At 35.1% G+C, this 27,783-nt stretch overlaps 1 protein-coding gene across 1 annotated transcript in view; it reads right to left on the minus strand.

Annotated features, from left to right (window-relative positions):
• The window catches only part of KYNU (kynureninase), a 104,794-nt gene that overhangs the window by 29,778 nt on the left and 47,233 nt on the right, over window positions 1–27,783 (minus strand). The window contains exons 8-10 of the mRNA XM_005876639.2: window positions 26,756–26,902; window positions 15,893–15,991; window positions 15,024–15,097 (exon numbers count right to left, since the gene is read on the minus strand). Of these exons, the coding sequence (XP_005876701.1) occupies window positions 15,024–15,097; window positions 15,893–15,991; window positions 26,756–26,902 (320 nt within the window). The remainder of the gene's footprint in view (window positions 1–15,023; window positions 15,098–15,892; window positions 15,992–26,755; window positions 26,903–27,783) is intronic.

Here is a 27,783-nt window from a genome sequence, read left to right on the forward strand (position 1 = left end):
GTGAGGCCACAACATTAGTAACAAAGAAACAGAATTTTCGGAGGATGAGGCCCAGAAATTAGGATTTTAAAAAGATTCCCAGGTGATTCTAATGTGCAGCCAAGGTTGAGAACCACTGACTTATGGAAATGTAGGTTTTTCCTGATTAGATTTTTGTTGTTTTAATAATTTTGAGAGCAACAAAACAAATGTTAATTAAGCTTTTCTTATGAGTCAGACACTGTTCTAAGCAATCACTTAATCTTCAAAATAGATATTCTCATTACCCTCATTACACAAATAGTGAAATCATAGTTTCAAGACACTTGACAAGTAGCTTAAAATAGCTGATGAAGCCTAAATGTAGAATGACCAAGGATATTCACAAACAAATGCAAAATCACCTAGGACAGATTTTAAAAAAATAAATCTGAAATTCTATAACAGCAATATTTCCCCAAATACTTGAACACGGTACTTAGGCTTCTGAGCTGGCAGAATGCCAAGCAAGAGACAGCCACATTCTTTATATATACAATGAGATTTTTTTTCTGTCTTAAAAGCAGTTCTTTTGACTTTCTCTATTTTTTTATAATTTCTATAAGTTCCTCTTCTTCAAAATGCATGAACTGCCTGACTGGTGTGACACAGTATTGAATGTTAACCTATGAACCAGGACATATTTCCAGGTCAGCACACATGCCAGGGTTACAGGCTCAATCTCCAGCAGGGGACATGCAGGAGGCAGCCAACCAATGATTCTCTCTCATCATTGATGTTTCTATCTCTCTCTCCCTCACCCTTCCTCTATGAAATCAATACAATTATATCTTTTTAAAAATGCATGAACCTAGGCATCCAGTTTAGAGAACTTAGGTAAGCATATACTCATATATCTTGATGTCTTTACAAATGTACAGGAGGCTGTTTAAAGTCAAATAAAGAAATGATTATTTCATAAAGTAATCATTCAAACTCAAAATACATCACAAAGAACTTAGGGAAAAGTTCAATTCATTTTAAGATTTCTACCACTTGGATCATAGGAAAGGTAAAATAAAAATACAATAGAAATATAGTCTAAATGAAATCTTGGCATGAATTCTAAAACACAAACATTTTAAAGTTAATGAAGTAAAATTAAAAACCATTAAATTAGTTTATAAGTAACTATTATCTCAACAAGCTCATAAATCATTCCTGCAAACTGAATATGAACAATAACAATTAAGATGCAATCACATAGTACTGGGACTAGAAATTTGACTCTTTTGCCATCAGAAGTTAAAAATGAAGCAGGGAGCTAAGTTACTTAGAATGAAGCTATTAACAGAACTTTGAGAAAAGGTATTGGAAGAGAGTCAATAAATAATAATAAAGGGAAGATTTTAATATTCTTTGAACATCTGAAGTTTCCTAAAAGGAATTTCAAATAAGTATTATCTAATGGAAAGCATCACATATTATTGAGGCATGATATTCAGATTCCATAAGAGAAAGCCACCAGGGACACACTGAATGTGATTTTGGATGCTAAGATTTATGAAATGAAATATCCAAACTCTTCGTGATCTCCTTAATAAGCCTTTAGTAGCAGAATCTTCTGCATAAATCTCTAAATATTTCATACACTGAATTAATTTGACTTATTCTGCAAACCTCTTACCTCTTCTTACCTAGTACTTCTCCAAAACTATAACAAAACAACTTACTCCACTTTTCTTAGCCTGTGTGAAATATGCAGTTCAACATTGGAGCAAAACCCAACATGTAAAAAAAAAAAATAACAGTCTTTTCTAAGAAGGTACAATTGCATTAAAGACTGCTTTAATTTGACAATTTATCATTACACATTTAATAATTTAAGTCTATGTTTAGGAATATGAACCTGACTGAGACTTAGGTTATTTCTTCCTCTTCTTTTTCCTCTTCCTTTTCCCTTTCTCCTCGCCTCCCTTCTTCTCTCTCTGTCATTCTTTCTCTCTCTCTTAAGGTTACAACTTAGCACTAAATGCAATTGTATAACTGCTTTCATGGCTTCAAAAAATGTGTTTAATCAGGCAAACTGTTGTAATATTACAGAAACCTGGGACATTTGGGGTACAACATGTTCATTTATGCTTAAGCAAAATCTGTAGACGCAACTGGGGATAAGTTTGAATGTCTGTCATCTTATATACTAATGTCCTCTATAACATAACCTCAAGAAAAAGTATATTACTGAAAACCTTCATCAAATAATCATTTTTCACAGAATCCCAAACTTCCACAGAGGTTGCTTTATTCAGAAAGTAGTAAAAAATTTATACATTTTTAAATTTTTCATACTACAATGTTTGACAGCTAAACTTTAAGAAACACGTACATAGCACTTTTTCAACTTGAGAAAAGGAAAAAAGATGAACAAGTTATAGTAAAGTTTGTTACCAATTTATCTGCACTTACTGTGCTTTATTGCACCCACCTCTTCCAACAAGGGGGAGGAGAAGAAGGTTACCAAAGCCATCAGTATAGTCACTGACACACAGATTTAGATCAAGTCGGTTTCAGATTCTGAGTTACCCCTATTAGCAATCCCCTCGTTGCAATGCTTCACTTTCATCGTTTGAGAATCAGAGAGTTTAAAATCTGAAAAACAACCTTAGAGACCCCCCAGGCCTAGTCATTTATGTCCCCTCGCCCCCTGAGCAAAGACCTGGTGAGGTGAAGTGACCTATATTTGTAATCTTGTTCTACGGGAACAGTCAATGATTCATCTTTGTCTTTAAGATAAAATAAAAATTCTTAACTTGGAATGCAGAGATTTCAATGCTCTGGCCTCTGACTGGGCACCCTGCCCAGAACATCCCACCACGACCCGATCCCCTTCAGTCTGACTCAGAGTCAGAAGGCTTTCTCCAGTCAGCTCAGATATTGTCTCCTCATCAAAAATTTCTCTAGCCTCTCTTTTTCTTTTCACTCCTCAAACTGAACAGTCAGTTCCAGAACATAGGGGGTCATTTACACCTCTATCCCCAAATACATCACATACTGCTTTGCCTATAGTAGATGCTCAGTAAGTGTTTTTAGTTTATAAATGAAATAAGTGATTACTAACTTAGCACCCTTTTGTGTAAACATCAAATTAATCTTTGATTCTCCATTCTTGCCCATCTATCCAAACTTTTCTGTCTGTCCTCTCAATTCAATTTCCTAGTAACTGTGTCCTGGTTTCTTCATCTCATTTGCATTACCATATTTTAGATAACGAGCAGCTCACTTCTGTATGATTGCAAATATCCCTTAACTGACATTCATATTTCTATTCATGAAAGTCCTTTAGTGTGCTGCAACCTATCTGTCAGAATCGATCCGGAATCCTACAACTTCTTATCACCTCTCTCCTACCCCTGTGCTTTGAGTTGTCATTCTTTGCCTGCTTCCCATAACAGTTCTCCAGCAGCTCTTCCAAAGCCCACCCTTACCCTCATACAGCCTATTCCCAACAAAGTCACCAGAGCGATCATTGAAAGTTGTTATGTCATGTCACTTGCATGGTAAAATGGGCAATAGATGCCACATCTTTATATTGCCTTACAAGGGCTTGCATTTCTGGAGCCCTTTCTCTCTCCAATTTCATCTACTATCTATAGCTTGGCTTGATCAATCTGTTTCAGCCATGGGGGCCTCCTTGCTGTTCCTTAAATACTCAAGACACACTCCTGTTCTTGGACCCTTTGATAAAATATTCCCTCTGCCTGGAACGCTCTTCAATAGATAATTGCTTGGTTGTCTCCACCTACTTCATCCCTTCATCCACATTTTATTTTCCAGATGTGGGATTTTTCCTGAATGCCTTTTTAATACTGCATGTTACCAAGGATCCCACATACAGTATTCCTATGCTTACCCTCACCCCGACTTTTTCAATTGTCCATAGGATCTATCAACTTCAAACATATTGTTTAATTTGCTCTTTATTATATGTATAGTCTGTTTTCCCTTGATGAAATGTAAACTCTATGAGGACAGGAATCTTTGCTTTCTTTTTTTCATTCATACCAAACACACTAAAAATTTCCCGGAATATAACAGATGCTCAAGAAATATTTTTTAATGAGTGCAAATGTAGTACAGAGGTATTTTGTAGCTGTTCTTTCAAAGATTAGAAATCTAAACTCTTCCACAATGTTCAGTGAAAACATTAACTTATTTTTATGAACAATTATAGACTTACTTATAGTTTGTTAATAATAGCCCTTACTTTTAGTTTGTTCCAAGTTTCATTCATTCATCACCAGTAACAGTGTTTCTTTCAGCCTCTAATGACAGTCATTTCTAACCAATCAATCAAATTTAGATGAGCAAATGCAAACAAGGATGGGTAACACTCTACCTTCAGGGAAATAAGGTCAATGTGGTAAGATTTGTTCATGGCTTCAGGGGAACATAAGTCTCCCTGTCAAGTTCTTAAGCCATTCTTCACAAAAGGGCATTAATATTGCCAACAGACCATGCAGAATGAGAAGTAAGGCTTAGGAAACAGAAACACAATTGTTCCAATTCAAGTCAATATTAGGATCCAAAAAATAACAGTAGTTCAGGCACATATGGGGAAAGTGGAGTTAGTACACAGGACTAGGACCAGAGAAAGCAGCAGATATAAACTATAACAAGAGGCCTCCCAATAAACCCAACAGAAAAATGAGACAAAGAGCAAGGTGAGTCTAAATTCAGGCCGTTGGAAACCAGCACATTTGTAGGAAATCTAAAGGCATGGCTACATGAAGGGAGGAGATTCAAAAGTGCTAATAACAAATGAAAGTCTTGAAAACTGACAAAATAGGATGCTTCAGCCCATAATTTGTACATTTATCCCTTGATGCCCGCAACCAGTCCATACGACTGTTGTAAGACTTGGCATAGCCATAGTATTAGAATGACAAGTAGAATATTACTAACTCAAATTTAGTAAAGTTCAGTTCCTATTTTCTAAAAAATATTCATCTATTCACAATTTCTCTACTCTGTTCTGTCAAGTGATTTAATACTACTTTGGAAGGAAAGCAGTTTGAAGTGGTATTGCAAGGTTCCATCCCTTTTCCTCTTATTTGCCCACTCATCTGTAAATATCACTAAGAGTTCTTCAACTGTTTGTTATATATTCTATTACATCAAGTCTTACTCAACAGGAGGCTTGTACAAATATGTCCAGTGAGCTAACAGTATGATAAGCATACTGTTATTAAAATGTGCTTCCTGACATCATGCGTTTTAGTTAATAAAAATTATTTCCAGAATAATGTGTTGTCCTTACAAGAACTAAGTCAATATTTTCTTGATGTGAAAGATTTATTAACAAATAAAATCTTTGAAAATGTCCTGCATGTACTTTCTTGAAATATATTATTTTTGAAATATTGGTTTATAATATTTTGAGAAAATATTGACATTAAAAGCACAAGAGAATACATCTGAATTTAGGACTTTAGAAAGAACAATTTGCCATGTAAATTAAAATACTTATGAAGAGGCCAGGCCAGTGTTGCTCAGTGGTTAAGCATTGACCCATGAACCAAGAGGTCACTGGTTCAATTCCAGTCAAGGTACATAACTGGGTTGGGGACTCAATCCCCAGTATGGGGTGTGCAGGAGGCAGCCAATCAATGACGTTTCTCTCCCATTAGATGTTTCTATCTTTCTATCCCTCTCCCTTCCTCTCTCTCTAAAAATAAATATAAACATATTCAAACAATCCTTATGAAGAATTTTTTAAGTTGTCTGCAGCTAGTTTTCATTGGATGTATTTGGTCTTTGTATGAACATATGGAAATTCATATTTAATTTGACAGTATTTTGCAAATCATATCCCTTCAGAATAACTTGCAAAGTAGAAACACTTCCATATGTTACAAAATGGTTTGTCTATTATGCTGAGAGTAAAGAAAGAACTATATATTCAATAGCAAAAATTTAAAGATATTTTCTGTCTGGCCAGCATGGTTCAGTGGTTGAGCATCTACCCATGCACCCGGAGGTCATTAGTTTGATTCCTGGTCAGGGCACATCCCCGGATTGCAGCCTCGATTCCCAGTAGAGGGCATGCAGAAGGCAGCGAATTGATGATTTTGTCTCGTCATTGATGTTCCTAACCCTCTCTCCCTCTTCCTTCCTCTCTCTGAAATCAATAATAATAATAATAAAATTTAAAAATAAAAATATTGTCCTAGGCATCGTGGATGATGGAAGTAAAAAAAGATCAAAAGGACAATGTCCCTGTACTCAGGAAATTTATCATTAATTTATTATCAATTTTTCAAGCAGGCCCTTTAAAAATAAAAAGAGTTAACTGGCTTTTTTTGCCTAAGTTGCCATGCTTGTGCCAAATGTTCTATGAGCTTGACCAAAGCTGCTTAAGAGGGATTGGTGTGGGAACCAAGGCAATCTATCTATCCATGAACTGGTCTTAATGAAGACAGTTCTCAACTCTACAGAAAAAGATAATTCCCATTCAATTAAATCCTCTCTTTGGAGTAAAAAGTGAACAAGGAGAAAATGAATAAGATGGGTTTAGACCTTTTCTCTGAGCAATGTTTTATACATGTTTTTGTGGTGTGTGAAGTTAGCCTGCCGGGCCATGGAAGCTCCGGGACCCAGTGGTGGGTCTGTGTATGATGAGTAGTTACTATGAAGTTCTCCATGCTGCCCACACCATGGCTCTTTTGACAATCATACAGCACCAGATTTTCTCAACAAGAATAAATAAAAGTTTAGCAATAATAGCTCTTCATAGTTAATATTTTAAAAAACCTGCAGATTTCAAAGGTCACTTTAGGGATAAAACTTGAAGCAATTAAAACAAGACTTGAAGCTCTTTGAAAAGTTTTACTTCTTGTGTCTTAAAGGTTCAATGACCTCATATATCATCACAGACACTAGATTGTAATTTCATAAGAGGAAATAAATTTTGAGGTTTCAAAGAATTCAGCTTTCCCAAATTAATAATTATGTTATCATTTTCTAAGAGTAGTGATTTTTAAGTAACTGTGGTTTTATCTTTTTATACTGATAATTACTGTTTCAACTTTCTTTTAAAAGCCACTTTATCTCTTGAGTTGAAAAGCTCAGCTTATTTGCTATATTTTTTAACTCTGATCACTCCTTAGTGCATAAACTTTATTTTTATGATCACAGCTTAAATTCTTCAAATGTGACAATTATCTGGACAATTTTTCGTAGTAAAAATTGTCACGCCAAGAAGATGAGGGATCCTTTCAGAGTTATTGATCTAAAATAGTTTCCAAATGAAAATAGGTGTAGGTTATATGTCATTATTCCATAGATGTGTTTTCTTCAATCAACTTGTCTTCTTTTAGAAACCTTATAGTGAGAATCTGGGGACTAGGTGTTATGACAGGTATAACCCACTTCATGAGTGTGGCTTTGAAACTAAGTGAGAGCATGAAACAAAATCAATGTTACCACTGTTTATCATTTTAAAATATTGTAGAATGGAGATAAAGAGCAATTTTTTTTTATAAAAGGCAGACTGTTACAAGTTAATTCAATAAGGCAGATTCCATAAAAATTTTAGTGAAGAGTATAAGAAGGAAAAGATCACTTGACATATCCCTTTAAGACATGTCATTTAAGCCCTAGCCAATTTGGCTCAGAGAATAGAGCATCAGCTCTCAGACTGAAAGTCAATGGAAAAAATATCCTCAGGTGAGGATTAACATAAAGAAAAAAGAAATGTCATTTAAGTAAATCTTTATACTTCCTTAAATTTATGAAACTAATTAAGAGGAATCTCTCTCATAGGAGCTTTCAGAGTTACAGAGTAAATGTATTCACTTAGTTAACATTGCATTCCAATTTGCAAGAGATTAGTATCTATAAGTCTCCCTACTGCCATGCTCAAGATTTTCCGCAGCAGCTCTGAGAGTTACTTATCCCTCCACTGCTCTCACGGCAGTGTCTGAGAGTTCACCTAGCATTTATTAAAATGTTTCCTGTGGCATATGTCTAACTTTGTGCTACCGATTATTTAAATGATTTATTTAACTATTGAAATAGTATATCTCCAAATAGAGTGTAAGATTTTAAAATCATAAGCAACATCCTATATTTATTTGCATCTATGAAAATATGTTTTATAAAAATATTTGTTGGTTATATTTGATACATCTTCTTAATTCACTCAGGATTATTTTCCTTACATGATAAAGCAATGATCACCTTAGAAAAGACACTCTTGTTGGAGTAAGGTAAAATGGAGGTTTCACCATGTTTCATTCCTGAGATTAGAAAGTTATATAGATATATTGTAGGTCCTCATTATTTGATGACAAATAAAATATTAGAAAAAAATCAATTTAAAATAAATCAAATGTAAACCAGTAACCATACTTTCATAGTAATTAATGGATTAAAAAAATCAAATATTTGATTGAGATGCTCTTGAAAAAGAGTCTAGGCCCTGGCTGGGTATCCCAGTTGGTTAGAATTTTATTTTTACTATCATTATATTTTGACAAATATAATGATAGTGAAATATAAGCTCTTCTTTTATTACATTTAACTTTTTCAGCATGACAGTAAAGATGATGGTTTCTACAAAAATTTTTGAAGCATTCATCGTTTCCTCTTAATCCCTGATGTCAAGTCATTTATTTTTGAAGTACCGTGTCTAATTTCCTCTACTTCATCTGTTAATGGTTCTCACTCTGCCAGATTCTCATTGTTCATGATTTTGTGATTCAGCAATTCTTTATAGTATCACTTGCGTCATGAAATCCTGAATCTCTTAAAATATTTTACTTTACAATCCATATCACTATGTTGTCATTGTGTTAGCTGGAATTTATAACATTCAGCAAGAAACCAAGCATTTTTTATAGTAATCCATAGAGATAGATGCTGATACTAACTGAAGAAAGGTGTCAAGTAAGAGCTAATTTTATAAGTGCGTATTTCATTAGTGAATATTTCCTATTGTGACAATCTTTGCTTTTCTATATTACCATGTATCTTTGGGGACTGGAGTAATGCCTTGTTAACCAGGAACTCTAACAATTTACAACCAAATGAAAATAAGGGTTAAAGAGTAAGCAAGTGATAAAACTAAAAATGGAAATTGGTGTCCTCTACAAATGTTTATTGTTGAAATCATGACTATGGATGATATGCTCTTGGGCAAGAGGACCAAGGGTAGAGGCACGTAGAGAATCCTTGTAAAATATAGAAGATTAATCACACACATTGGAACAGAAGCAAGAGAAAATGGTACACTGGAAGCTTAGGTCTGTGGGAGGTAAACATCAATGACACAGGAGATTTCCAAGTGTATCTGACATGGCTGAGAGGTTAAGAATCTGTGGCTGAGAAGGTGTCCACGATAATACTGAACACCTAACTCCATCATAGGCTCAATAGGTAGAACAGATGCCTTGAGAAGTCTGTGTCATATTTCAACTAGAGATTCTGTGAAAACTGTCACTTCAAAATTTCCTGATATAGGCCTATCCCATTTGAAAGTATTTGGCTGGGCGTCTTGTGAATTCAAACACCTTGCTACTGCCACCTACACTTCTTTGTTCTCTCTTTAACAAGGAGGACTTATGCAGATACCAGACAAGGATGTGATCATTAGTAAGTCAGAAAGGATCCCTGAGAATCCAAAACAAGGTTTAAATTATAGATAAGTTTGGGACCATGGCACTCTCCAGCATTGCCTGGAGAAGTATGTGGAATCAAATACATCAAATGAGCATTGCCCCGAATAAAGGTGCTTTAGATGTTCTCACCCTGTAACCTTAATTGTAAAGTTGGACTGCCCTAACTGATTTGGCTCAGTGGATAGAGGGTCAGCCTGCAGACTGAAAGGTCCCAGGTTCGATTCCGGTCAAGGGCATGTACCTTGGTTGCAGGCACATCCCCAGTAGGAGGTGTGCAGGAGGCAGCTGATTGATGTTTCTCTCCCATCAATGTTTCTAACTCTCTATTCCTCTCCCTTTGAATAAAGGTGCTTTAGATGTTCCCACCCTGTAACCTTAATTGTAAAGTTGGACCGCCCTAACTGGTTTGGCTCAGTGGATAGAGGGTCAGCCTGCAGACTGAAAGGTCCCAGGTTCGATTCCGGTCAAGGGCATGTACCTTGGTTGCAGGCACATCCCCAGTAGGAGGTGTGCAGGAGGCAGCTGATTGATGTTTCTCTCCCATCAATGTTTCTAACTCTCTATTCCTCTCCCTTCCTCTCTGTAAAAATATCAATAAAATATATTAAAAAAAAAAAGTTGGACCAAGCATTGCATAAGCTTATCGTTTATTAAATCTTTTTGTTAAAATTTTGATGCTTACTTTTATATTATCTTAGGCTTGTCTAAATGTTGTTTGTTGTGCCTTTTTTCTTCTTCTTCAAGTTGCCAAATAATAATGATACTAAACTACCTTTCTGAGGTCTAAGATTTGCCCTAGCCACACTGAAGTCAGCCAGCCGATTTGGCTGGGCCTTTTTAACCTGCAAATTCCTTATTACAATAAAGGAGATGACTCAAGCTCTTAATGAAGTTTGAAAAATGTCATCTCTATTTAAAGCCTTCAATCAAACACCTCTAGATGATTATGGAAATGTGTGGGCATGGTTTGAAATTCCAGCATTTTCATCAAAATTGTCGTTAGGCCCCATTCTTGGGCACTCAGAAAGCTTTTTTAAAATTCCAGGAGAAATGAGCATCTCAAGAGATCTAATTAGTACATGGGAACATTGGAAAGTTTGTTGCACCAGCATGAAAAGTGAGGAACAGCAGTTTGGTATATGTGATGTCATTGGACAGGGCCAAAAAGTAAATGATAGAAGGAATCATAATAGCTCATATGATCCATTCCTGTATTCATGCTAGAGTCTCTCTAAAAATAGGGGTACGAGGGGGCGGGGGGCTCGCCAGTGTGAGTCAGTGGTTGAGAGTTGACCCAGGAACCAGGAGTTCATGGTTCAATTCCTGATCAGGGCACATGCCCAGATTGTGGGCTAGATCCCCAGTAGAGGCTTGCAGGAGGCAGCCAATCAATGATTCTCTCTCATCATTGATGTTTCTATCTTTCCCTGTCCCTTCCTCTCTGAAATCAATAAAACTATTAAAATAAATAAATAGAAATAAAAAGGTGGGGGGAAGATGGTGTGATCTTGAATTGAAGTCTATGGACACTTACAGAATAATCTCTTTATGGAATTCAGAAATATTTGAAGTCACTAAAATCAAAAGGATCAGTATTGATTTAAAGTGTACCAGAAACACAACATTTATCAAGGTAAAAAGACAATTTCAAAGGTATTTAGGCATTTTTTTTAGTGATACATTTTTTATTGTCAAATTTTTATAATTGAAAGTATTCCCCTTCATATCTCAGAGCAATAATTACTAACTTTATAGACTAAATAGACGTCAGCCCTCAAGGAAAAAAAGAACAAGATGCTATTTACTCACGATTAGTCTTAATTTAGTATAATTCTTAGCTACATACAAGGGTTAGCATATGACACTGGAATGAGAAAAAGGGATGATAAACTAGGAAAAGGTCAAATTCCAGTTGAGACTAACAGCTTGAGTTATGATGCTTAATGCAGTGGATTGACTCTGACCTCTCTTCATTCTCTTTATTGGCAAAATGTTCTTGGAAGAAGTCTTAGGTCATAGGTTTTGAACAATGGCCAACATGCATATTTAAACAAAACAAAAAAAAAAGAAAGGAAGTGAAATATCTTGGTAGAGATGTAATTTACCAGTTGTTAATGGAAACATCATTTAAAAGATATTTCAAAATTATATACTGAATATTACACTTTTATAGTGCAGGGTTAAATATCCTGGGATCCACTCTCTACAGGTGGGCCACAATGCCCTTCTTGCCCAGCCTTGATGAACACGTGTGCATGCTGTTTAACCATGCACCTAGAATACCTCTCACTAATTTCCACCTTCACCTTGTTCTACCTCTTTATTGAAGGCTTTGACTACACAATTATTGTACTATAAATATATAGCCAAATGAAAGAAAAATAATGTGTGTGTGTGTGTGTGTGTGTGTGTGTGTATACTTTAAAATTACTTGTTAAGGAATGAAAGATTCAACCAGGAAAATAAATGTTATTTGAATACTACTTATTTGAAATAATATGTTTAGCCACTAGATGTCACCCTTTTTTAAGCAACAAAATTTGCAACGGCAATATCAGTTACATTCCCTATAGGGTATAAATTGGTACCATTGGAATTAGCCATTCTGACATCACATCAAAGAAGCTTTAACACACAAATAAACAACAACAACTAGGATTTCCTGTAAGGCGGGCTTTGTGAGTCAAGCCTGATTTGGGTCTTGTCAGTCTCCACAGCCAAATAGTTGAAATGCAACGATAGTTAATAAAGTATAATTTTCAAAAAAGTTAAAAGCACGACTCTTATACAAATATAAAATGAATACACATAAATATCTCATTCAACTCATTAATCATGGAGGAAACCAGTAAGATGTAAGAGAGAATCAAGGAATGGAAACTTAGACCGTCAGGCTGTCAAAGACCTGCGGAAATGAACGTGGCCTTAGGCACAAAACTGTATAATGTCCTAAAGATCAGAAAATGTGATGCTTGGGGCTATGTTTTGTGCTTGAGAGAACTGATCTCTGCTACACAAAAGTCTACAAGTTAAAAATGCAAGTTCTTAGCCTACATGCGTGGATCACATACAACACTTAAGTGCCTGTGCTTAGTGCTTTACATGCATCCTCCCATTTTAATCTCAGTAATTTGAGGTAGATGCTGACACAGACTTTAGTTTGAGGCTAGAACAGAATGTCAAGGACCATTCTTCAGATCACGGACCAGCAAGTGGTCAAGCTAGCATATGAATCTGGACTGCCTGGTACGGTCTTTCTCCTGGGAACATGGACTTAGCTATTACAGCATCACGAGAATGTTGGGATTCTACAACTTGAGACACATGTGAGCATACTACAACCCCTTCACCCTCTCCTGCTCCTCATTCATAAAGGACAAATAACAGTGAAGAAGTCTCAAGTGTAATAGACTGATGTTGTAAGCCCAGATCTTAACTGTTAACACTCGCATTCTATAGAATTGTGTAGATTAATTATCACACCCCCTCTGCCACTCCCAATGCTTGCTCTTTGGGATGATAGAATATGCCAGATCCTCTATTACAATTTAAATAAGTGGAGAGTAGAAAGTGTTCGGAGTGATGGATCTTCACCCAAAAGCCAGCAATATATTATATACCAGCAAACAAGTATGCTAGATAAAATGTTATCCATGAGGTCTGCTAAAATTGAAAAGAGGCCTTTTGCCCTAGCTGGTTTGGCTCAGTAGATAGAGCATTGGCCTGTGGACTGAAGGATCTCAGGTTTGATTCTGGTCAAGGGCACATGCCTGGGTTGTGAGCTCGATCCCCAGTAGGGGGCATACAGGTGGCAGCCAATCAATAATTCTCTCTCATCATTGATGTTTCTATTTCTCCCTCTCCGTTCCTCTCTGAAATCAATAAACTTTTTTAAAAAAGAAAAGAGACCTTTTATAATATGCACTAGAGGTCCAGTGCACAAAAATTGTGCACTCAGGGGCGGGGGGTGTTCCTCAGCCCGGCCTGTGCTCTCTTGCAGTTCAAGAGCCCTTGGGGAATGTCTGACTGATGGCTTAGGCCCACTCCCTGCCATCAGTTGAACATTCTTAGTGCTGCTGCAGAGGCAGGAGAGGCTCTCACCACTGCCGCTGCGCTCAGCGCTCCCCCTGTGGGAGCACACTGACCACCAGAGAGCAGCTCCTATGTTGAGTGTCTGCTCCCTGATGGTCAGTGCGCATTATAGCGACTGGTCGTTCTACCGTTTGGTCATTTTGCATATTAGCCTTCTTTATATAGGATGATATTCTTATAATATATGGTTTATATTCTTTTCAGAGAATTTGGGAAACAGGGAGAAATCTAATGAACTGATAATCATTAGAAGAAGAAGTCTGCCTGACAAAATACCTGTCTAGAGAAACTCTATTTAATTTTAAAACTTTAAAATTTTGAAGAAATTTATATATAATTAAATGAATTATAGAAAATTATCTTAAATTTCTAGGATTCATATACACAGCACCTCAGAAATATGATGTGCTCCAAGCTTTATTATAATTCAACTTCAATTCTTGAAAAGATTATACCACTCAGCCAGTGGCTGGGAAGATTTAGAAAACTAATCAAATATTATTATATGACTTATGTTACTAGAGCCAATCTCCTTATCACACATACTCTGATACAACTGTGAAAGGTGTGTGTGTGTGTGTGTGTGTGTGTGTTTGTCTCCAAGGATATTATTTATTCATCTCTATACAGATAAAAGTAAAGGAAACACTGTGAGGTTCACAGTCAAATAAAAATGTGTCTATGTGTTGGTGTATCACATTTGCATTTACACTTGCTCTAAAAAATGAAGAAAGTTATATAAAATTTTTTTTAAAAGCGCTGCTTTTTATGTAGGCAGTCTGTTGTCTAGTGCTCAGCTTCTTCATTTTTCATGGGTTATAAAATCTTTTAGGACAGAAGACATTCCTTACAAGATCATCATATTACGTTTCTAGCTTTAGAGGTAGATGTGATTTTAGTAATAAAACACCACATTTAAGGCTCTATTTTGCACATCTCTTGTTGCCTTTGATTTATTCTTCGATGTGAGAAATCAGAACTTTTCTAAAGTCTAATTTTTGAAAAAAAAATTGAGTAGTCTCTTTTCATTAAACCATCTGCTGTACATGATTACAGTGACTCACTATTATCACTGAAGCTCCCTTTTTGTGATTACATTTCTTGTTCAACCAATTGAGCTCTTTGGGAAGCATTTATTTCTGATAAAGCACATCATTGTTAATATAGTAGTCAAATGATTATAATCAATCCAGATTCTTAATGGATAGCATCTTAAAGAATTTATGTAAATTTAATATATTATTAATGCAAATTAGTGTATTTAACACCAAAGAAGAATCTAAAGATGGTACTCACGCAGGTTTAATTGTATGGGCATGCTTTTCATGGACAAAGGCACCAGCGAGACCTCCAGCTCCTGAATTTAGATACTGGATTGAAAATAAATTAAATTATATGGGTTTATCTGAATATATGACAAAGATAAACACTGTAATCTTTTTCTTGTTGTTGTTAAGAAACCAACTTTTGACCAGTTCAATATGTGTGATTATTTGAACATTCATAATAAAATAAATTTTGGGTTACCTTGTTCAAAGAAAAACAAATAAAACATGGAAGTGTTAATTGAGAATAAATAGCTATTACTTTTTTGGCTAAATTTTGCCCCAACTAATAGATAACAGTTCCACTGAAGTCAATCTAATTTCAAAGCTCATTAGTTTCAATTATTTTGTCACAAAAATATTTAAGTAATAATAAAACTTCATATTTTAAAAATACCTAGATTAAAAATGGTTTCATTTCTATGCTCCCTGTCAATTAAATTGTTTTCAAATATCAAATGCAACTTGATTCCATAAGAATTATCTTACACATGTAGAAATTTCACAACATATTAAAAAACAAACAAACACCAAAACTAAAAACTCAATTAATTTGAATTAATTTTTAAGTGTGAAGTGTTGTTATTTTTCCCATAATCTCCTGACTTTCTATAGCAGCCAGGGAATTGAAGGAATAAGTACTCTATAGTAGATGAAAACACCAGAATTTAATTATTATACTATAAGATTGGATGACTATAATTAACTAAAATCAGAAAATATACTAATAAAATGGAGAAAAGTAATTCAAATAGCTAAAATTGGTCAACTTTCCAGTGCTTTAATTAGGTTAATGTTAATGGGGAATAAAAGGATGTAAATATATTAACTAATTTGTACCTTATAGGAGCACCAGCAGGCAAAGTCAACTCCCCAGTCATGTAAGTGGAGTTCAACATTTCCAACTGCATGCGCTAGATCAAAGCCAACAAAACAACCCTGGGGGATAACATAATAACAAGTTTTAAATTTGCTTAATGATTAGAAATAGTCCGTACACATATCTTTAAGAAAATCTTTGACAAAGAGATCAACCAAAGGACTTGTATGCATGCATATAAGCATAACCCATGGACACAAACAGTAGTGGGGTGAGGGCATGTGCTGGGGGGTGGGAATGGCTGGGAAGAGGTCAATGGGGGAAAAAGGAGACATATGTAATACTTTAAACAACAAAGAATTTTAAAAAATTAAAAGGACCAATAAGAGATTGTTCTCAGATAAAAAGAAAAAAAAGAAAAAAGAAAATCTTTGACAAGCTAATATAACAGAAATTTGGTTCATCCTTTGGTGCAGTGGTTCACTAAGAGTGAATCACAAAATCCTGGGCATTCCCAAAACACTTTTAGGTCAGAACAGTTTTCATAATAGCAAGACATTCTTTGCCTTCTCCACTGTGTTGATATTTGCAATGATAATGCAAATGATAAAGCAGTGATGGGCAAAACTGCTGGCACCTTAGCATAAATGAAGGCAGGGGCCCCAAACTGTACTGGTTGTCACTGCACATCGAAGCCATTCAGTTACAGGGTGGGGGAGAATGATCATCCTACTTTAAAATATCCTTGATAAATCGGTAAAGATGATGAATTTGTATTAAATCTCAAAATTTTCATATTTGAAGGTTTAATGTGGGAAGTATGCTTAAAATATTCAACCACATTCTGAAGTAGGATGGTTCTTTCAGAGTAATGCACGTATGCGATTATTTGAGTTGCCATCTGAACAAGCCACTTTTACTTAATGAAGAATCTCACTCCCCCACCCATGGAAGAGAAACCGTTAGACAATATTATAAATGTATGAGTCTGTCAATGCAAAAAAAAAACAACAACTCACAGTATTTGTTTCTATTTTTTTAAAGTAGTTTCTAAGAGAAATTAAAATTTTAAAAAACTTGTGCTCACTTCTATGAATATGACCCCTTCCCAGTATTTAAAGATATTTCTCCTGAGCTTAATAGTGATATATAATTTTAAAATAATACATAATGAAATATGTAAGTAATTGGAAAATATCCATAGCTCAGTGAAAATATTCATAGCTAGGTGAACCAAATGGCCAATCTTGATGTTACATATCATGGATAAAAGGTCCATTCAAAATGCAAAATCAACCAATGGATTTTACTGTAACAAAGTACAGACAGTTCAGTAATTTTGTTTCACGTTCTGCACTACAACTCCCAAGAAGTTCTCACTTGTCAAATTCGTGTGCAGTATCAAAAAATATGCAGTTAAACTACTCCTGCTTTTTCTGACTATATGTCTGCACGAGGAACAATTTTCTTCCTATTCTTCACAAAAAAAAAATTGAATGCAGAAGCAAATTACACACATACACACAAAAAGCTGTCTTCTATTAAACCAAACAGTGAAGGAATTTGCCAAATGTAAAACATTTTTTTGCTTATTTCAGAAAATATAGTTTTTTTCCTTAATCATATATAATTTTTGTTAATATGTAATGGGTTTTGTTAATATGTAATGGGTTTGATATTGCTATTCTAAAGTAAATTTAAAAATAAATAAATATATTTTAAAATGGTTTTAATTACAAATACAATAAATAGAAAGAGATGTAAACATAGCATAAAAACCTTTTAGAGAACTATTGCTGTAGTGTATCCTACTAAACTGAACACATTAATGGACGTTTTTAGTTTATCACTTAATCCCACATCATGCCCACATGTACTTTAATCAGTTCAAGTGTACACATGTTGTGGTAAATTGCCTTAACAGTTCCAATTCTTTGTCCCTTCTTGTCCTTTGCCATGTAATTTTTCAATTCCTTCCACTGCGGGCAGGGTTCTATTCTCTGCAACTTGGATCTGCCAGGTGAGTTGTTTTGACCAGTGGGATGTTAGCACATGTACTACAAGTAGAATCCTTAAAGCACTTGAGTGGTTAGGCTTGCTCTCTCTTGCCCTCTGCCATCTCTGTAAGAAGGACTAGCTTGGCCAACCTGCTGGCCCAGGTGGAAGATGAAAAAATGTCGATCAGAATCACTCTTAATGAGCTCAGCTGTGTTCTGCTGGTCTCCCCACTCTCCTTTCTTTAGCCAGAGATACCTGCGTGAGCTCAGCTGAGAATAGCAGGATTCCTAAAGCCAAGTCTTGCTCCAATCAGCTGACACAAAGGTGATTGTGGGAGCCGAGAACCATTTATCCCAAGATCTACCTCAGTGGTATGCAGATTACTTTGAGGCAACTTTAGCAGCAGGCTCCAGAGAAACTTCTGCCCCTCCCTTTAACTACCTAAAAAACAACTTGAATTAGGGACCTCGGCCATAATAAGAGATTATCAGAGATAACTTCTTTTGGCTTCTCTGTAGGGCAGGGCAAACTTCTATTTACTAAACATCTGTTCTTGTCATCCTGCAATGATCGCTTGACACTTCCCAGGTGCATTACCTCATCCCTAGACCAGGATGTCTTACATACTCATGTTCCCTTTCTATCTCTAAGCCAACTCTGCATGTAACTCTCATGTAAGCGGAGGTCCCGTACATATGTATGTATTACTTTTGGTTTTCTCTTGCTAATCTGTTTCATATCTATTTGATTATTAATCCAGCTAGAAGAACCTTGATGGTAGAATATTTTGTTCCCTCCCACACAGCCCATAAAATAATGATGTTTTTTACTCTATGCTGTGTTCTCCCTTTACACTGAGTGGAATCTTTATCAGCTCCTTATTAGCTGAGTCTATTCTGACTTATTTACTTGTATGGCTTCAAGTGTCTTGTATGTCTGCCTAGTAGAATTCGGTGTTTTAGAAACAAATACTTCCAAAAGGACAACCTGGATTAGTGAATTTGTATCATCCAAACTGTACCTAAGTAGTAACTTTCTAATTTAATGGCTAACCATCAAAACTACTTAGCTTTCTGCATATCAGCATAAGTTTTACTTAGAGAATACAGTGACTCATTCCACATTAAGACAACTTTGTACCTGAACATTAATTTAAAAGAAAAACAACAACTGATCATAAAATGGGGGTGGGGAGGGTGATAGTTCACTTTGCAGAAATGTTTTACCTCTTAGTTCTTCTATTGTTTACTATATACACATATAATATTACATTCTCAAAACTGTAAATTTTCTGCCACTTTGAAGAAACATCTATCAATTGAGGTTTTCAAAGGAAATAATTGCAGAGGGGCCAATTTTAGATTGTTCTAACACCTCTTAAGAATAAAGAAATTCAAACTGCTATTATGGGTACTTTCTCTAGAGGAGAGGATGCAAGCTATGACCTGTTCTTAATAAATAAAGTTAACCCTCTCATTTGTTAAATATTGTCTATGGCTGCTCTTGTAGGTGAACTGAGTAATTGAAACCCAGACCATACGGCTGACGAATTCTAAACTATTTACTATCCCATCTGTTGCAGAAAAAGTTTTCTGACTGTTACCCTAGAGCCGTGGTCGGCAAACTGTGGCTCGCGAGCCACATGCGGCTCTTTGGCCCCCTGAGTGTGGCTCTTCCACAAAATACCACGTGTGGGCACGCGTACAGTGCGATTGAAACTTCGTGGCCCATACGCAGAAGTCGGTTTTCGGCCTGGGCGAGTCTATTTTGAAGAAGTACTGTTGATATTTGTCTCTGTTGACTAATGAGTTTGCCGACCACTGCGAGAGCATAGTTTCTATTAAAAACAACATTCAACATATTGAAGAATCAGTTAATTAGAAACCTTGCTCATTATAATGTGGACTAAACTTGCATCTCAGAAAAAAGTTTTTACTGGTAAACTATAACTAATTTGGGGAAGAGGTGTATTTGGGCTTTGTTCCTCACAAAAAAGAAGCAACACATATCATAAAAATACAACAGATGCTCCATTTTAACATAAGATTTAAGAGTGATAGAAAAGAAATACAATTAATTTCTATCAAAATTTAGAGTTTAGCAAAATCTGGGTTTGCAAGCTTAACGTTTTACAACTCAACTTTTCATAGATACGATTTTACAACTTAAATTTTCTTGGAAACCTCAAGGATCAGAAAACTCAGCACTTTATTATCAATTATTTATAAAGAATAGGCACAATGAGGAAACCATGAAACTTCATCTACTTTATCCCGTTATTACCACTGTGGCACCACATTAAAACAACAACACTCACGCTCCTACAATATGTTTTAATGCATGTACAATTCTTTCCCCATAGATGGCATAAAACATAAATTATTAAAATATAACCATTTTGGTTAAAAGACCAGAAGATACAAAGTTGAATATTACCACAAAATGATTTTACAAAAGTTTCACTAGATGGCAGCATCATAAAAATTAAAGAACTAATCATTCCTCCAAACCTCTCTACAGCTATCTAGTTAATATTTTTTTATTATATTACTTCTAAGAGTAATTAAAACAATATGAATTGGTGAAAACATAAACTCCACACTTGAGTACCTATTTCATGTAAATTTTTAAATAAACAAATATTTGTTTAACAGGTTTTATTAAAATTACCCACAGGGCTCACACTCGTATTGATACAACCACATAGAAGCATAGGAGTGTTCAGCCACCTTGCTTTATCATTATTCCCCAGACTATTGAAGTAGTCTTCTCTAAATATATTTTTATTGAATTTAGAGAGAGAGGAAGGGAGAGGGATAGAGGGATAGAAACATGGATGAGAGAGGAAGTCATCGATTGGCTGCTTCCTGCAGGGCCAGCACTAGGTATAGAGCCTGCAACCCTGGCATGTGCCTTGACTTGAATCTAACCAGCGACCCCTTGGTTCCTGGGTGGATGCTCAACCACTAAGCCACACCGGCGGGGCTGTGGTAGTCTTCTAACCACTACAAATACTTCCAGCCTTCCTTCCTTCCATGAGCTTGCGAAATCACACATTTGATTGTAAGATTCCCTGTACCCATTCAAAGAACCACCCATTAACTTCACAATGGAACTCGCTGTCCTTGATTTGGCTCCTAACTACATTTCAGATCTGGTCCTCTCCGGCTTTCTTGTCTGGGGTGTCCCTCTATTTGCATAAACGTTTCTGTCTCATGCAACATGAGATCCATCTTGCTTATGGACACTCACTTATCCTTTCACTGGCCAAACAGGTCTGTATTTAAAGATAATCAACAATGTGCAGAGCACAAGCACGAACCCAGGAATTTTGTGGGGTCCACCCTCAAAGAACTTGTATGCATATATGCATAATCCATAGACATAGACAATAGTGCAGTGAGGGCCTGGGAAGAGGCAGGAGTGGGGAGGAGGGGGTCAATGGTGGGGAAAAGGGGGACATTTGTAATACTTTCAACAATAAAGATGAATTTAAAAAATAAATAAATGAATAAACAAAATAGAAATAGACCCAGAAATATAGAGAACAAGCTAATGGTTGACAAAGGGGAGGGGGAAGGGGTGTTGGAATGAAAATATAAATAAAACAATGAAACTTTCCCCTCTACTCCCCTCCCGCTCCCCCTAAAAAAAGATTGCATAATAAAATCCACAGGGCATATGAGAAAAATGGTTTTTGGGACAACACTCACAAACTTGGTCAGTGACACACAAAAAATGGATAGAAACCTGATAAAGATGACAACACAATTTTTCACATGTTAAATGATTAAGAAACAAAATAAATGGGTAGAGGTCTTGAATAGCCTTTTTTCCAAAGAAGATAGACAGATGGCCAATAGGCATATGAAAACATGCCCACCATCACTAATCATCAGGGAATTGCCAAAATGAGATATCACCTGTCAGAATGGCAGTTATAAAAAAAAATCAAAACAAACAAGTGTTGGTAGAGAAATTTGATTCTTCATACACTGTTGGTGGAAATATAGATGGTACAGCCAATATGGAAAATAGCAAGGAGTTTATTCGAAAAATTAAAAATGCAACTACCATATGATCCAGCAATTCCTCTTGTGGGTATTTAACCAAAAGAATCCAAAACACTAATTTGAATCCAAATCATAAATTATGTCCATTGAAGCATTATTTAAAAGCCAAGATATGGAAATAACCCAAGCTTCCATTTATTGATGAATGGGTAAGCAAGATGTGGTACATATATACAATCTAATATTACTCAGGCATAAAAAAGAATGAAATATTTCCATTTGTGACAACATGGATGAACCTAAAGAAGTAAGTCAGAGAAAGACAAATACTGTATGATTTTACTAAAATGTAAAATCTAGAAAACAAAATAAATGAATAAACAAAATCTAAACAGACTCATAGATTCAGGTAACACACTAGTGGTTACCAGAGAGGAGAGAGATTGGTGGGTAGTAAAATAGTTGAAGGGAATTAAAAAGTACAAATATTCAGTTATAAAATAATAAGTCATGTGTGTATTATATAACAAATATAGCAATCTTCTCTCTATAGAAAAGCCTAATATGCAAAGTGTCCCCTCAGGAGTTCAACCAGGAGACCAGGAGTTCGATCGCTCACTATGATTTGCGCTGACCACCAGGGGTTTGTGTGGAATGAAGGAAGGTCCCAGCCAGCAGCTGGCAGCTGGGGAAGGGAGGCCCCAGCTGGCAGCCGGAAGGCCCCAATTGCCCCTGATCACTGGTCAGGCCTAGGGACCCCACCAGTGCATAAATTTTGTTCACTGGGCCTCTATTAATATTATAATAACTTTGTATGGCAACAGATGATAACTGGGCTTATCATAGGGATCATTTTGTAATGTATATAAATATAAAATCACTATGATGTACTCCTGAAATGAGTAGGATGTTTTATGCCAATTATACATTAATTAAAAAAAATTAAAAAAAACTACAATATGCTGCTATTACAAACGAATCAGATCCGCTTTTGGTAAGAATGGTGAGCAATAAAAACTCTCATCTATATGCCAGATTGATACAACCCTTTGGAAAATTAGCATTATTGATTAAAAATAACCATACACATACCTAATGTTTTGAGAATTCCCCTTCTAGCTACATATTTAACAGAGATGTGTATGAATGTTTACCTAAAGAAATTTATAAGAATGCTCAGAGTACATTTATTTTAATAGCCCTCAAGTGGGAAAAAAAACACCTAAATGTCTATACTGATTATGCTGGAAATAGTGATCTATTTCATACACTGTAATTATATACTGAAATAAAAATAAAACTACTGCTACATGTAACATGAATAAATATTACAAATGTAATAGTAATCAAATGTCAGACACAAAGTAATACATATTGTAATATTATAAATATATATGTATCTATATCTATATCTATATCTAGATATATATGTATCTTTATATAAAGTTCAAAGATGGACAAAGCTAATATACAGGGTGTCCCAAAAATGTATATACACTTAAACAGCTGATATAGCTCAATTGATGTTTCTTTATTTTCAGATTTAACTCATTAGAATTAATAATTATTCAAAGTGTGTGTACAAATTTTGTTAGAAGTCAGGAGAGTGGTAGAGAGCTAACAGGCAGTATTTGGAAGAAGGTACAATAAGAGATACTGAGTGTTATAAATGTTCTAGAAATTTTTTGCTGTACTTGTGATGGTTTTCAGGATTCAAAATAACTCATCAAGCCATTTATGATTTCTCTCTTTTTCCCATGCATGTATTTATTTAATTAATATGTTCTTCACAATTTCTGTCACTTTCCTTTTACATAAATGTAAAGTTCCTACTTCCAAATACTCTTGTTGTTTTATTGCTCCATCCAAAGTCATTTTTGTTTCCAACCATACTTCATGTCTGAAAACTTTCCTTTTTTTTTTTTATCTCACTGAACCACTCCTAACAGCCTTTTCTATAATTTCCTATCTCTCTCTTGATTGACACCTTTAATATTCTCTCTGCCTCTCCTTCAGCTTTATCTTCATAGACCACCCAAGAGAGCTATGTCTGTCTACATTTTAATGTACTTTTCTCAACCTCCGATGATGATGGGGGGAGTTGTATAGCAAGAGTATAAAAGTTTGTTAGAACAATTTTATAATGGATCTAAGTCTGCTATATCACCATTTAACTCCCATAGTACTAGTATATCAGTTCTTTGTGGTTACATTTAGATGAAACTGCTCATTCATATGTTTATTTGTCTGAAAACTCCAAGAGAACTTCAGTTGGTAGGCACTTATGATATTGTTTAAGTGAACAGAAGCATGCAAAATGCTGAGAGAATGGTTTTAGCATCCAAAGTAGTGAAGAATAAGAATTACATAACACCTAAGTAAATAAATGTATTTTTATTTTAAATGGGAAATAAAGAAAATGAATTTCTGAGCCACTTTCTATAACTTCATATTGAGGACCTATGAGGGGGAGGTGACCATCACTTAACAGCAGAAAGTGTGCAACCCAATAGATATTTTATCCTCTTCAATATCCACACTGAATTTATTAGCTGAGTCTTGTTATCTCAAAATAACACTTTTGAAAACAGAGACTCAGAAAAGGCAAGTAATTTGCTTAAAATTATATAACAATTAAATGATGTAGCCAAGACGAACCTTAGACTGTGTGATTGATTCCAAAACCCATGGTCTTTCTTCTCTGTCTCATGCTCATTTCTATGAAGGTTAATGAGACGTGTGTGTATACGGAGGGATTCAGGGACTGCTGATTACTGGTATAACATTTTAAAATATGATTTTTATTGGCCTCCCTTTATTTTGGTGCTTAACATTTAATATCTAAATTAAGAAGACATTATCTTTATATCTTTTGTAATGCACCACTTTCACAGTTATCTATCAAACCAGTTGGAAGTCATGGTTGGAAGTTCCTAGAGACTGCTGATAACGGTGCTAAATTTCTTTTCATTAGTTCCATTCATTAGCTTCAATAACTGAATATATTAACTAGACCTCACACATAGATTAATCCCATAACTTATTAATGTTCAGAACAAAACTTGATTGTCACCTTTTTAAATACATGATTTCATTGCCGAATCAAATAGAACTGCTATTTAAGGATTTTTTTCCTATTCTATATAGTTTTTTTTTAATTGTTTAAACTATTACACACAGTAGAACATATGTCTCCTTTTTCACCTATTGACCTCGCCCCAGCCCCCCACCCCATCCCACACACATGCCCTCACCCCCCTAGTGTCTGTGTCCATTGGTTATGCTTATATACATGCATACAAATCATTTGGTTGATCTCTAACCCCACCTCAACCTTCCCCTGCCTTTCACTGAAGGTTGACTGTCTGTTTGATGCTTCTTTGTCTCTATACCTATTTTTGTTCATCAGTTTATGATGTTCATTATATTCCACAAATGAGTGAGATCATGTGCTATTTATCTTTCTCTGACTGGCTTATTTAGCTTAGCATAATGCTCTCCAGTTTCATCCATGCTGTTGCAAATGATAAGAATTCCTTATTTTTTACAGCAGCGTAATATTCCATTGTGTAGATGACAAAGGAGGCAAGACAGTCTCTTCAATGAATGGTGTTGGGAAAATTGGGCAGATACATGCAAAAAAATGAAACTAGACCACCAACTTACACCATACACAAAAATAAACTTAAAATGCATAAAGGACTTAAATGTAAGAAGGGAACCATAAAAATCTTAGAAGACACCATAGGCAGCAAAATAACAGACATATGTCATAGCAATATCTTTACCAATACAGCTCCTAGGGCAATGGAACTAAGGAGAAAATAAACAAATGGGACTGCATCAAAATAAAAAGGTTCTACACAGCAAATGAAACCATCAACAAAACAACAATAAAGCCCACTGCACGGGAGAACACATTTGCCAATATTATCTCCGATAAGGGTTTAATCTCCAACGTTTACAGGGAACTCCTACAACTTAACAAAAGGAAGATAAACAATCCAATAAAAAGAAATGGGCAAGGTACCTAAAAAGACACTTTTCGAAAGAAGGCCTAGAGACATATTTAAGGATTTTAAATCCAAATTGTAACTAAATTAACAAAAGGAAGATAAACAATCTAATAAAAAAAAATGGGCAAAGGACCTAAAAAGACACTTTTTGAAAGAAGGCCAAGAGACATATTTAAGGATTTTAAATCCAAATTGTAACTGTTGAGTGTTGCTCCTCTCTGGTCTCTTTTTTTAAAGCAAACATATATTAAAATAACTTTTACAAAAGCATATATAAAATAACACAATTTCAAAATGGTAAACAATTTAAGTGTGATTTGGTAATACTTAAGAAAAAGTTCTTATTGTAGGTGTAATTTCTTAAGATTATTAGGGATAAAAATGACGTCCTTAATGTGAACTGTGCAAAACTCAATCTTCTGATAAAATTTTATTCTGCACCTGTCCTTTTCAGCGACCTAGGATTAAGCAAGACTGAAGTATATTTATAATGAGTTACAGTGTGACAAACGGCCTTAGCATGTAGCTACTTTCCTAAGTATTCTGTCTGCTTCTTGTTGACTGAGCAGCTCAGTACAGGTGATATCACTGGCAGGAAGCTCACCTGTGCTGCTGCCTAGAGGTAAACATTGGGACAGTAGATGCTAGTAAGGAGGTGAGACCAAAGAAGTGATAAAAAGAGGTTTAAAGGGAGATGCCTAAAGCAAAAAGGATTATAAGTTTTTTTATATGTAAAGCTTTCTCTTTTTTTAAACTCTTTAAGTAATTTTACATAGACACAAAGATATTTCACTAGAAGTGCAGTCAGTAGGGTGATGTGTGGGGTGCTGTGAGAAGGAGCAAATGATGTGCATACCTTTGCTTGTCCGGCTTTTGTGATGGCGGGCATATTAAAGTGCTGTCCAGTATAATAATGCACCCCACTAAACAGGATCACTGCAATAGAGTCTCCTTCCTTCTCAATTACTTCAAGGATGTCTTCTGTTCTCAAGGTTTCTTCCCCCTAAAGGCACAATAATAAATTTCTCACTTCATAGTTCCCAATCTAAAATTCATCATGAGCACTTTCCCGCCATAAGTAAGTCAAAGGTATTTTTTCTTTTCAAATTAAAGATCTTCCAAAATTTGGCAAGAGAGAGGCATTTGAGCATGATTTTTATTATTATTAAATAATGATAATAACATAGTAAAAAAAAGTTTTATAAAGTATAATTTTTTTGCAGAACCCTACTTTATTTTCCAATTGATTGTTGCTATTTGCATACCTATAATTTGTTTCCTTCTTATCCCCACCCAATAAAATACAGAAAGTACAAGTCCATGAAATATTACATAACAAGAGAAATTTCTTAGAGATAAGTATTTCACTTAACAATCTAATATTGTGAATTTTTGATAGAATAAAAATACTTATGCATCTTTCATCTGGATATAACCTAACTGTTATCTTTTACTAACTTAAGTGTGAAATTTCCTCCACAGCAGTCTAAACATCAAGACCCAAACATGAAAAATATCAGTAAAACTCAATTATTAAGGTAATTTTCTGCACATCTCCCCACATAAGACCAATGATTGGTTACTTAGTGAAAATTGTGCATGAATTTAGATTTGGTCTTATAAACAACTTGAAAAAATAAAAAGAAATCAGCTAAATACAAAGTATCAAATTGTATCATAACTATTTTTATCTATTTATGAAATCTTCAGAAATATTCTCCAGTGTTAAATCTCACATGATTTTGAGGTGAAAGCATCACTAATTATATTAATATTAGAAGGATTTCAGGGATTTTCATTATTCATAAGTTTTCCTTCAGTTATTTTTTAATAATTCTTGCTATTTGCTAATTACTGAATCCTGTGTTAGGCCAAAATACTAGC

The sequence above is a fragment of the Myotis brandtii genome, unplaced genomic scaffold (genome assembly GCF_000412655.1).
Source record: "Myotis brandtii unplaced genomic scaffold, ASM41265v1 scaffold493, whole genome shotgun sequence".
In the NCBI taxonomy this organism is placed as follows: domain Eukaryota; kingdom Metazoa; phylum Chordata; class Mammalia; order Chiroptera; family Vespertilionidae; genus Myotis; species Myotis brandtii.